At 43.5% G+C, this 10,589-nt stretch overlaps 1 protein-coding gene across 1 annotated transcript; it reads right to left on the bottom strand.

The window, feature by feature from the left end:
* Window positions 1-1,611: 1,611 nt before the first annotated feature.
* On the bottom strand, window positions 1,612-4,155 carry LOC103978140 (phenylalanine ammonia-lyase). Its single transcript, XM_009393843.3, has 2 exons — window positions 3,633-4,155; window positions 1,612-3,529 (listed from the first exon to the last, which is right to left on the bottom strand). Exons 1-2 carry the CDS (start codon window positions 4,019-4,021, stop codon window positions 1,780-1,782), a joined length of 2,139 nt encoding a protein of 712 aa, XP_009392118.2. The 5' UTR covers window positions 4,022-4,155; the 3' UTR covers window positions 1,612-1,779.
* Between the last annotated feature and the right edge of the window lie 6,434 nt (window positions 4,156-10,589).

Genomic DNA, 10,589 nt, shown 5'->3' with positions numbered 1-10,589 from the left:
TGAAATAGAGAAGAAGAAAGGTTTAAATACTATGAGAAAAAGGCTCCAATGGTCAAATTGACCGTTGGAGCACTGTAGCACTATTATAGTGCGGTAACGATCGATTTCAACCGTTACCGAGTTGTATCGGGTGTAACGGTCGGAATTTCGATCGTTAACGTTTGAGATTACCCCGTATCATCCGATACTGGATGCTTTTAAACGTTCCGTCCGATTACGGGCAATCCGTGTACCGGTATACCGTCGAACCGATATGTACAGCCCGTATCGGGTGGTATCATTGGGTATTACCTACCTTGGTTAGAACTACTCCAATGTGAACAACATCATCTTTTTAACAATTTATAAATCAACAAAGCTAGAAAGTTACAATTATGGTTCATTTATAAGATAAATATATTTTTTTTAAAGATAAATTTATAATTTTATTCAGAGTTTTTTTCTCTGCAAGTTCTATGGATAAGATTTTATATTATGATCTCAGAAATTCATAATGTGGAGGGAAATCCCCAAATCAGAAATCAAATCCTGAGTTCTGGCAGCCTCCCACCAGCTATATAAAGGCTTCCAAGAACACAAAGTTCGATCGGCAAACCCTACTCCTCCGGTCCTCATAGGTGTTGCCGACAAGATCGCCGTCAACGCCGGTGAAGAGCCTTCTCCTCCACTGCACATGGATGCTTCCCCGGAGATCGCCGCCGCCGACTACGAAGAGGGTAGCAGTAACGGTGGCCGAGACGAGCAGGACGAGGACTGGTTGCCGAACGTCGGCGTCCCAATGACGGCGTACTGCGTTGTCCTGTTCCTCAAGCTCAGCCGTGATCTCGACCACAAATCCAACAGCGAAACTATGGAGTGGCTACACCGGTTCGCGCGGCCGACTTGCGGTGTCGACCGCGGGATGTAGCGTCTCCTCTTTTTGCCCCAGTTAGTGCCTCACTTCTACATGCTCGGCCGCGATCTCGGTCACAAAACGGACCGTGAGACGTTGCGCTGGATACTCAGCTGGGTGTTCCCCAATGCCTTCACGGCGGAGGAGCTCCAAACTCTTCAGCTCCATGAACATTTAGTTGGTGATTAGGTACCGGATCAGGTAAATCACCCTTCTCCTCCATCCGACATGGATGCTTCTCACAAGATCGCCGCCGGCAGGATGCACAGTGGAGAAGGCAGCAGCAACAATGGTCGATAAGACAAGGACTGGCTACGGAACGTTGTCCCTTAAGCTCGGCCGTGATCTCCGCCACAAATCCAACGGCGAGACGATGGAGTGGCTATTCCAACTCGCGCGGCCCAGCCTCATGGATAATGATGAGAACACCGACGGCGACGGCTCCAAGATGCAGCGGTTCCCCGTGTCGCCGAAGCGTGCCCCCTTCGTTCTTCGCGGTCGGCCGCGAACTCGGCCACAAATCGAACAGTGAAACCCTATTCCGGATGCTCCGCCGGGCCTTGACGGCGGAGGATTTCGACGAGCTCGCCGCTGCCACTACGTTCTTCCGGGTCTGAATCTTGCATCTCCCGCATCACAGAGGTTGCTTCGGAAGAATTAGAGCTTGAGAAGGTTCTTAAAATGCGATTTCATCGGTATTAATATTGGAAGGCAATGACTATTGTGAAGCAATTCCATTTATATTAGATGGAAATGTCTAAGATTATGGATCCGATCACACGATAAGACAAATCTATGACATGAAAGGAAGAAACAATGGGATGACAGATTCAATCCAAAGGCGGCAGGCGGCAGGCGGCAGAGGGAGGATATGGCCTTAAATCTTGCTAACAGATGGGGATGGGAGCACCGTCCCATTCCTTCAAGCACTCGAGGAGAGGGTCGATCACTTTCCCCTGGCAGATGGCGTCGAACACCTTGTCGAACTCCTCGCCCGGCGACGTCACCTTTTCGCCCGTCAGGAACCCCGTCTTGAGCTCCTCCCTCACCAACCTGTAAAGCGGGTAAGACCTGCACTCCTCGATCCTGTTCGGAATGGCCGCCTTCCCGCCCTCCACGGCCGACCTCGCCGCTTCCACTTCTTTCGGCAGCTGCGCCTTCAGCTCTTCTTCGAAGGTTGCGATCTTCTGGAAGATGGAGCTGCCGGCGTCCTTCTCCTTGTCGCCGTTCTCGAGCGCGTGCGCCACGAGGACCTGCCGCAACTTCTGCATCAGCGGGTAGGTGGCGCTGCAGGGGTCGTCGACGTAGGTGAAGACGTGCTCCCGGTCCACCACCTTGATCAGCTCCTTCTCGCAGAACCGGGCGGGGTGGAGTTCCCCGTTGGCGCCCATGGTGAGCACCCGCTTCGCCACCTGGCTCACCGTGCTCTTCACAGCGCTCTTCAGGTTCTCCTCCAGGTGCCGGAGGTCGACGGCCTGGCAGAGCGCCACCAAGTAGGTGGTGGACATGAGCTTGAGTATGTCGACGGCCTCCGCCGTCTTCCTCGCGGAGATGAGCCCCAGCGAGTTCACGTCCTGGTTGTGCTGCTCGGCGCTCTGGACGTGGTTGGTAACGGGGTTGGCCAGGAACTGGAGTTCAGAGCAGTAGGCCGCCATGGCGATCTCGGCGCCCTTGAACCCGTAGTCCAGGCTCGGGTTCCGTCCCCCAGAGAGGTTCGAGGGCAGGCCGTTGTTGTAGAAGTCATTGACCAGCTCAGAGAACTGCGCAAACATGAGCTTCCCGATGGCGGCGACGGCCAGGCGGGTGTTGTCCATGGAGACGCCGATGGGCGTGCCCTGGAAGTTGCCGCCGTGGAGGGCCTTGCTCCGGGACACGTCGATGAGCGGGTTGTCGTTGACGGAGTTGATCTCGCGCTCGATGGACTCGGTGGAAGCGCGGATGACCTCGATCTGCGGGCCGAGCCACTGAGGGGAGGTGCGCAGGGCGTAGCGGTCCTGCTTTGGCTTCTGGAGCGGGTCCTGCTCGTGCAGCTTCTGCGCCATCTTCATGTAGGAGCTTCCCTCCAGTATGTGCTCCATGATGGCGGCCGCCTCGATCTGGCCCGGGTGGTGCTTCAGCTTGTGCGTGAGGTGGTCGGTGAACTCCGGCTTCCCCTGCATCACCTCGCAGAAGACGGCCGACAGCACCTCCGATAGGACGGCCAGGACGTTGGCCTCGAAGAGCACCATGGAGGCCAAGCCCGATCCCACGGCGGTGCCGTTCACCAGCGCCAGTCCTTCCTTGGGCTGCAGCTCAAAGAAACCGTCCGCGATGCCGGCGAGCCGGAAAGCCTCCGCCGCGCCTATGACCTTGCCGTCGGGGCCGACGGCCTTTGCGTTCGGCCGGCCAGTCAGGATTCCTGCGATGTAAGACAGCGGGACGAGATCACCGGAGGCGGTGATGGTGCCCCGCAGCGGCAGGCAGGGGGTGATGCCGTTGTTGAGCAGGCTGGCGATGGCTTCCAGGATCTCAAACCGGATGCCGGAGTAGCCCTGGAGGAGGGTGTTCACCCGGACGAGCATGGCCGCCTTCGCAGCGGACGAAGGCAATGTGTTTCCCGACTCCGGGCCGGAGCCGAAGATTCCGGCATTGAGGAACCTGTAGCAGGTAGACTCACATCAGCGAGGAGATTCCACACGTCACACATCAGCAAGAAGCAAGAAGGAAGTCAAGCAGCAGCAAAGAAGAAAGGAAACCTCACCTAATGAGCTCCTTCTGAAGAGCACCTCCTTGCTTGGTCCTCCTGTGCGAGGTCGCGCCGAAGCCGGTGGTGACGCCATAGCTGTCGGTCCCCTTGTTCATGCTCTCCATCACCCACTCGCTGCTGGCCCGCACGCCATCCCTCGCCTCCTCCGACAGCTCCACCCTCACGGGCGACCGGGCAGCGGCCACGGCCGCCACCTGGGAGATCGTCAGGGTCGCGCCCTCGAGCCTTACCTGCGGCTTCCGGAACTCCTCCACCATGCGCTTCACCTCGTCGAGGTGGCTCCCCGTCAGCGACTCCGCCGCCTTGATCCAGTTCAAGGGGTCCGCCTTTAGGCAGAACGCCTCGCCGTTCTCAACGACTTGAGCTTTCGGTGCGAACTCCATTTCAATACGTGAATAGGTCAAGGATTAGAGATAGGCGAGGAGAGAAGGCAGAGGTAGAACTGGATCTCTTTGAGTAAGATTAGAAGAGGGTAGGGGTTTAAATAGAGAGATCAGAGAGTGGTAGATGGGAGTGCCAAAGGAGTAGTTGCTGCTCGCGGAGCATTGCTGACCGCGCAAACTCGTATCATCCCATGGCATGCTTGACTGCTACTTGGAGGCCGCTGGTTTGCTTTGGGGGGTTGGTGGGCTTCGAAGGCAGCTCTCCTTCTACGTTCTTTCTATCTCGTCAAAGAGAGAGGAGCGGATTCAGTAGAGCATTTCAATCGCAAACCACGAAAAACAACAAATCCGGTTCTGCGATTCCGGTGGGTCTCACCAAACCATGCATTAAGAGTGGTGGGATTCTCCATATCGCAGCGCATGGAGGTCAGGAACCCACACCCCAAGGGAGGGGTTGGTGTGATGAGATGTGTACGCATCCCACTCTCCTAACCCAACCTCCACATTGGGAGTCAAATCATAGACTTGTGCTCCTGCACCTAACTATATTCGTCATGAATATATATATATATATATATTGTAACCGTTATTATTAAATATCTAATTTAATAATAATATATAACTGTTATCATTAAGATTCATAATTCATTATCATTAATTTCTTCATTAATTATGGTTTAAATGATTTCGGTTTTTTATTCTTTAAACATGAAATCGTTATTATTAAATTAAATATTTAATATCATTAAAGTTCTTCGTTATGGTCCAAATGTTACAAATCTGATTTAGTGATAATAAATGTTATTGACATGATGTTGCATTATTCTTCTGATGAGCTGTTCACATTATAATTTGAGTAAGCATAGGCCAGTGGTAATTTATTTCTCGCCTCAACTTACTTTTTCATTTACTGTTATCTAAATGTCATAACAATTTCCAATAGCAATGCGGGGAGGATTGAAAAGCGACTTTATTTTGACCTTTTTATAAGGTAAATAATAAGACAGGATTTGGTTCTAAAATATTGTTATTAAGAGTTAGGATTATAACTGATATTTTAGAAAAATCTGTCATGTAAGATTTTCAAGATTTTATACCTTAGTTTGGTAGAATTTCAAACCTAAGTCGATCTAACACAACTTTATCAGACCAGTGTTTTATGCATTGAATTTATCCGATAAAATTTTTAATCATCAATCTTTGATAAATAGATAAATATTTTAGGGTAAAATTTAAGGTTTCAAATCATCAGCCTTTGCCATTTTGCTATCTGATGTTTCTTTTTAGTTATAAATGAATTCTTCTATAAAATATTCATATTTTAAGTTTTTTTAAATTAGTATCTCTTTTTTTCAAAAAAAAAATCCTTAATTAAAAAAAAATCTAACATATCCTTTGAAAATTTTCCACCAAATTGATTTGTCTATTTTTTAATCAGTTTGACTATTACACTATTTCTTAATAGTGTTTATAGTATTTTTATTAAGCTATCAAAAACATTATAAACACTATTAAAAACACTGTAACTGATGTCATATTATACTTCTTTGATTGTCATTGTTGATAGATCATTATGACATCATATTTTTAAACTTATAGTTAGTTTAATTGAGGTTAAGAATCAATCTACATTATTTATTATGTTTTTGAATAGATTTTATAATATTTTTATTGTGGTAGCTAAAACACTGTAATAAGTTTTTTTATTTTTATTTTGGTGATGTTATTCTTAAACTATTATAAACACCTATATACATTATAGTATGATATATTAAATAATTTTTAGTATATTTTAATTCTATTTGACTCATTTAAAATATTTTCAAGTAGGTTTTGTAATATTTTTGTTGTGATCAAAACATTATAATAGGCTAAAAATATTGTGAGAAGTTAAAATATTATAACAGGCAAACATTTTTTAAAGAATAATTTGGATATTTTTAATTATAAGTACTGTTTTAAAAAAATAAATTTAAAATACTGATTAAAAATTAAATATGAATATTTTCTAAAAAATCATCTAATAAATAATCTTGATCCGCACATACATGTGTAACATGTTGTGCAATTAAAATATAAATGAAATTGACGCTCCATGTTGACTTCAATCTGAATGCTAGGGAGAAATTTACGTGATTGTTGTGGTAGTCAAAAGAAAATAATACGTCAAAACTTTGATCAACATGCTTACACTGCCACGAAAGTAGAGAGAAAGTGAAGGGGTTTGGTGGCGAAACTTAACATTAATTTTCCAAATAGAAGGGTCAAAGTTTGCAGTGTTGAACGCTGACTTTCCAAGGTCGGAGACGCCTCGGTGGTTGGTGGAAGGAATGGAAGTCTTCCCCTTTCATTGTTTGGGTTGGAGTCAATGATGATGTCTACGAGCACCGATCCTTCATCGAAACTGAGTCTGGGTCCTTCCTCGTTTTCCACCAACGTTTCTGGAACTGCCTCAACATTCACTGGACAGGGAAAGAATGAGCAGGAAAGCGGTAAAGAACAGCTCCAGATTGATACCACAGGTCAATAAGAATATGTTGGTGCGTTAAACCTTTATGAAACCAACCGCGCAAGTCTCGAGAAGTAGGCTGCTTCGACACTGCTTCCATGTGTGATTGGAGATCGAGTTGCTATTAATTTTACTTTTCTAAAAAAAGGATCGAGTTGCTGTCGTGTTCACGCGAGGAATAAAGTTTCCATTACTTGGAATCAATTACACAGATTTTTTCCTGCTATTGTGATCTATAAAAAGAGTCCTTTTTTTTTCTTAATGTTGCTTTTTTAGTTTATTCCTGTATATCATTTTTTATTTTCTAAAGATGAGATTTTCTATATTCTCTGCCTTGTCAATCACCACCTTCACCTCATTACCTCCTCCCTACATCTCTTGCCCACCTTTGGTGAGGTGTCGAAGTCCCCACCTTCATCCTTTCGTCTCTATTATCAACCTCGATAAAGGGAAACAGAAAGTCATGATAAGACTTTCCTCCCTCTTTCCTTGCAGGGTCAATTACTCTAGGCATCGTCCTATCATGAACTTAGTTGGAATTGCTTAAGTCATGAGGCACAATTGTGTTATCTGCCCACAAAGGGTCAGCCTATATGCAAACTCGCTCAAGTCCCGAAAAACCTATAAAAAATAAATTTATTAGTTTGAAAGCAAGCAACGAATAAGCCCTGATATCTCATGAAAAGAGCAGTTTTACAAACAATTCAATAAACACTTAGTATGCAACAAAGAAAAGAGAGGAAGGAGAAAACAATGACTTTAGAATGCGAAACGAATAGTCACAAATCCGCAAACGACTGCTCACCGAGTGTCGAGCGTGTTAGCAAGTTCTCGTAGGCTTAACGTGTGAACTTTTGAATTCAATCAATACCTAACACTACTCCAAACCCCTATATAGCTAGAAGCCACCCAGGGGGTTCTATGGTGCTATGATAGCTAACATTTTTTTTCACATTGCAGTTTACAGAAAACATATCATGACACATAAAAAATGAGACATTTTGGGATATTTTTTGTCCATTATAGTGAGCGGTCATTTTGCAGCCTTGCAAACTATTACTGCTTACCGTTTTCAAGAAAAACATATAAAAATAAGGTAAAACACACTGTCAAACATATGTACAAACAAATAAAAGTAACAAACGATCTATTGATGAAGTTGTTATGGGTGCATCACAATTGTCTATGACATTCTCCCTCACTTAAACTATCGACGCCCTCGTCAACACTTGCTAGTAAGCTTTGATTATTGCTTCTTTATATTGTAAGACATCTTCAGGCTCCTAGCTAGCTTTTGTTCGAGGAAGCTTTCACTATTTCATTAAGTACTCGATCAACTCTGCTTTATTGGGTAGCTTTGTCTTACGAGCCACTAAAATAATTTCCACTCACTTTTCGTATGAGACTTTAGTGGAGGGTAGCAGAGTTAGAATGCTTAGGGATGCATCTTATGAATATAAGTGGTAGGCTTTCAAGTTACTTGCATGAAAAATATTATGAATTTTGAGTTATGTCGATAATTATAACTTATAAGAGACATTGTATACCCTGCTAATAATTGGGAAGGATCTTTTATATTTATGCACAAGTCCCTTATGCACTTTATACCTAAATAACTAAAGTAATGCTGGTTGGAGCTTTATTAATACTAATTCATCGACTTTAAACTCCTGTGGTCGCCTTCCTAAATTTGCCCACTCTTTATATTTTTTATCGCCTTCTTCAAGTAAACCCAGGCAATATCTGTATTTCGATGTCGTTCCTTTGCAAAGTAAAATACTGACCAATCACCAAGGTGAGAAGTTGATGGCTACTATCTCATAATGATCTTGAAGGGGCTCTTATTAGATGTAAAGCTTCGTTGTAAGTTGTAGGAGAATCAGGCTATATCCAACTGCTTCATCTAATCTCATTAGTTGGTACTCCCGTAGTGCTGAAAATATTGCATAAGAAGCAAATTTATTCTTTCAATTTAGCCATATGTTTGGAGGTGGAGGCTTATAGAGAAGTATAACTTAGATCCTAGTAATTTGAATAGCTCGATCAAGAATCATCCCAAGAACCACACGTCTTGATCACTGATGATATTGTGCGGGACTCCCCAATACTTCACTACATTCTTTATCATTAACTTGGTTGCTTTCTCCACTAAGTAGTATAGGGGTGCAACAATTAATATTGCATATTTTGAAAACTGATCGATCACCACGAGTATCGATCTGAGGACCCCTATTGCTAATAAGCTTAAAATGAAGTACAAGGTGTTTGCGGCTCTTGTAAGCCATTAGATAACCCTCCTGCATAAGTACTCCCATAATAGTAAAGTTTGAAGCATTTGTACAGATTTTGAAAGGCCTCCCATAGTCCAACAATTTGAGTATAGATTCTTCCAACATAATAGTCTTTAGGTTTTGCAATGTCGCTTTACATTTATCTGATTATCGTCAAGATTATTCCTTTTTCAATAACTCCCCCAATGGAGCTACGCACTTCGTGCTAGTTATAGGTGTCTTGCAAGCTAATCACGTGAGTGATGACATGTGTGATACGCTACATAATCTTCTTTATTATTATTATGGTATTTTCTCACTTTATATTATTTAATTAATATATATTGTGGTATCCTTAGATTTGTATAATGGGAATTGGATCATAACGAAATCATGATAATGAGACTAATTCGTCGTTAGTCATAGGTGCCCTGTAAGCTAATCACGTTGACAGGTATGACTCACGGCCAGCTCGATATTGGGCCTAGAGGGTCACACACATATGGTAGGCATTGCGATGAGTAGAGGTTCGGATATGAGATATCCGATGGAGCCCTTGTCTTATTGGATGCAGATCCAATACCCACTAGGGGAGGACCCATTAGGGTTTGACATGGGACCTCTATAAATAGGAGGGATTCAGAGCCTCATAGGCTAGAGTCTTTGCTTGCCTTTCCTATTCTTAAGGGACCTTTCTGCTTTCCTTTTCTTTCTGGTCTCACCAGTGTAGAGAACTGGCTTCTCTTTCTTAATAGTACTCTTTGCCTCCCTCAACATATTGAGGAGCTCTGGGAGAGTCACCTCAAGCTTGTTCATATTAAAATTCATTATGAACTGTGAAAAGGAATCTGGTAGGGACTGAAGCACAATGTCCACACACAAGTTATCCTCTAGGACCATTCCTAGACTTGTGAGTTTCTCTATCCACTCAATCATCTTTAGGATATGGTTCTGAACCGGTGTCCCCTCAGTCATCCTAGCACGAAAGAGGCTCTTGGATATCTCATATCGAGGCTCCTCGTGGTAAAAGAGAAGCTCCTCAAAGATGGCATAATGGAAGGCCTCTAAAGCGAAGATGGAGAGAAATAATAGCAACAATGCGAGTACGGGCCTCACAATAGGACCTGAGTGACACCTCTTTAGTAATAAGTGAGGGTGATAGATGAGGGTGCAACGATAAATAAGGACGTTAACAATAAATAAGGACGATGAAATTGTCACAAAGTTACAAACGAGGGTGGAATCAACGAGATGGAGATGGTGATGAGGCCCAGAATAATTTCATATTTTAAAACTAAAATTTTAAATGTTTAATAATTATCTATATTTTTATTAAAATATTTTAAAATAAGAAAAAGATTAATATATCACATAAGATAGATTTGGGATAAAACACTGGACTCCTGTTATTAAATTACTTCAAATTTAATATACATGACGTGGGAAGATAATTCACACCATTGAAACACGGGCCTCATCTAATGATATGCACTTTGGTTTGAACCAGAAGCAGGTGCAAAAACATTTACTTCGACAAGAATCAAAAGATTTGGATCAATCAGATGAGAACGTCATTAGTCTCTCCAACCAGTAGTTAAACACCTAAAAACCAGTGCAATTATTTTCATGAGAACATTAATAGACAAAGACCTGTGATATGAATCATCTATCTGCTGTAACATATAATTACAATGGCAACAAATATCTTTCCCTTCAGCAGTGACAGATGTTTAGGAATCAAATGACATGCAAATGATAACTATCACAAAAAGTCATAGCAGCCTACAGT

The sequence above is a fragment of the Musa acuminata genome, chromosome BXJ2-1 (assembly GCF_036884655.1).
Source record: "Musa acuminata AAA Group cultivar baxijiao chromosome BXJ2-1, Cavendish_Baxijiao_AAA, whole genome shotgun sequence".
NCBI classification, from domain to species: Eukaryota; Viridiplantae; Streptophyta; class Magnoliopsida; order Zingiberales; family Musaceae; genus Musa; species Musa acuminata.
This window is presented reverse-complemented; position numbering and strand designations above follow the sequence as displayed.

Coding starts and splice junctions, on each gene's coding strand:
- LOC103978140 (XM_009393843.3), bottom strand. CDS start 4,021: ATGGAGTTCGCACCGAAAGCTCAAGTCGTTGAGAACGGCGAGGCGTTC. Junction 3,530..3,632: donor CTTCAGAAGGAGCTCATTAG/GTGAGGTTTCCT, acceptor TACCTGCTACAG/GTTCCTCAATGCCGGAATCT.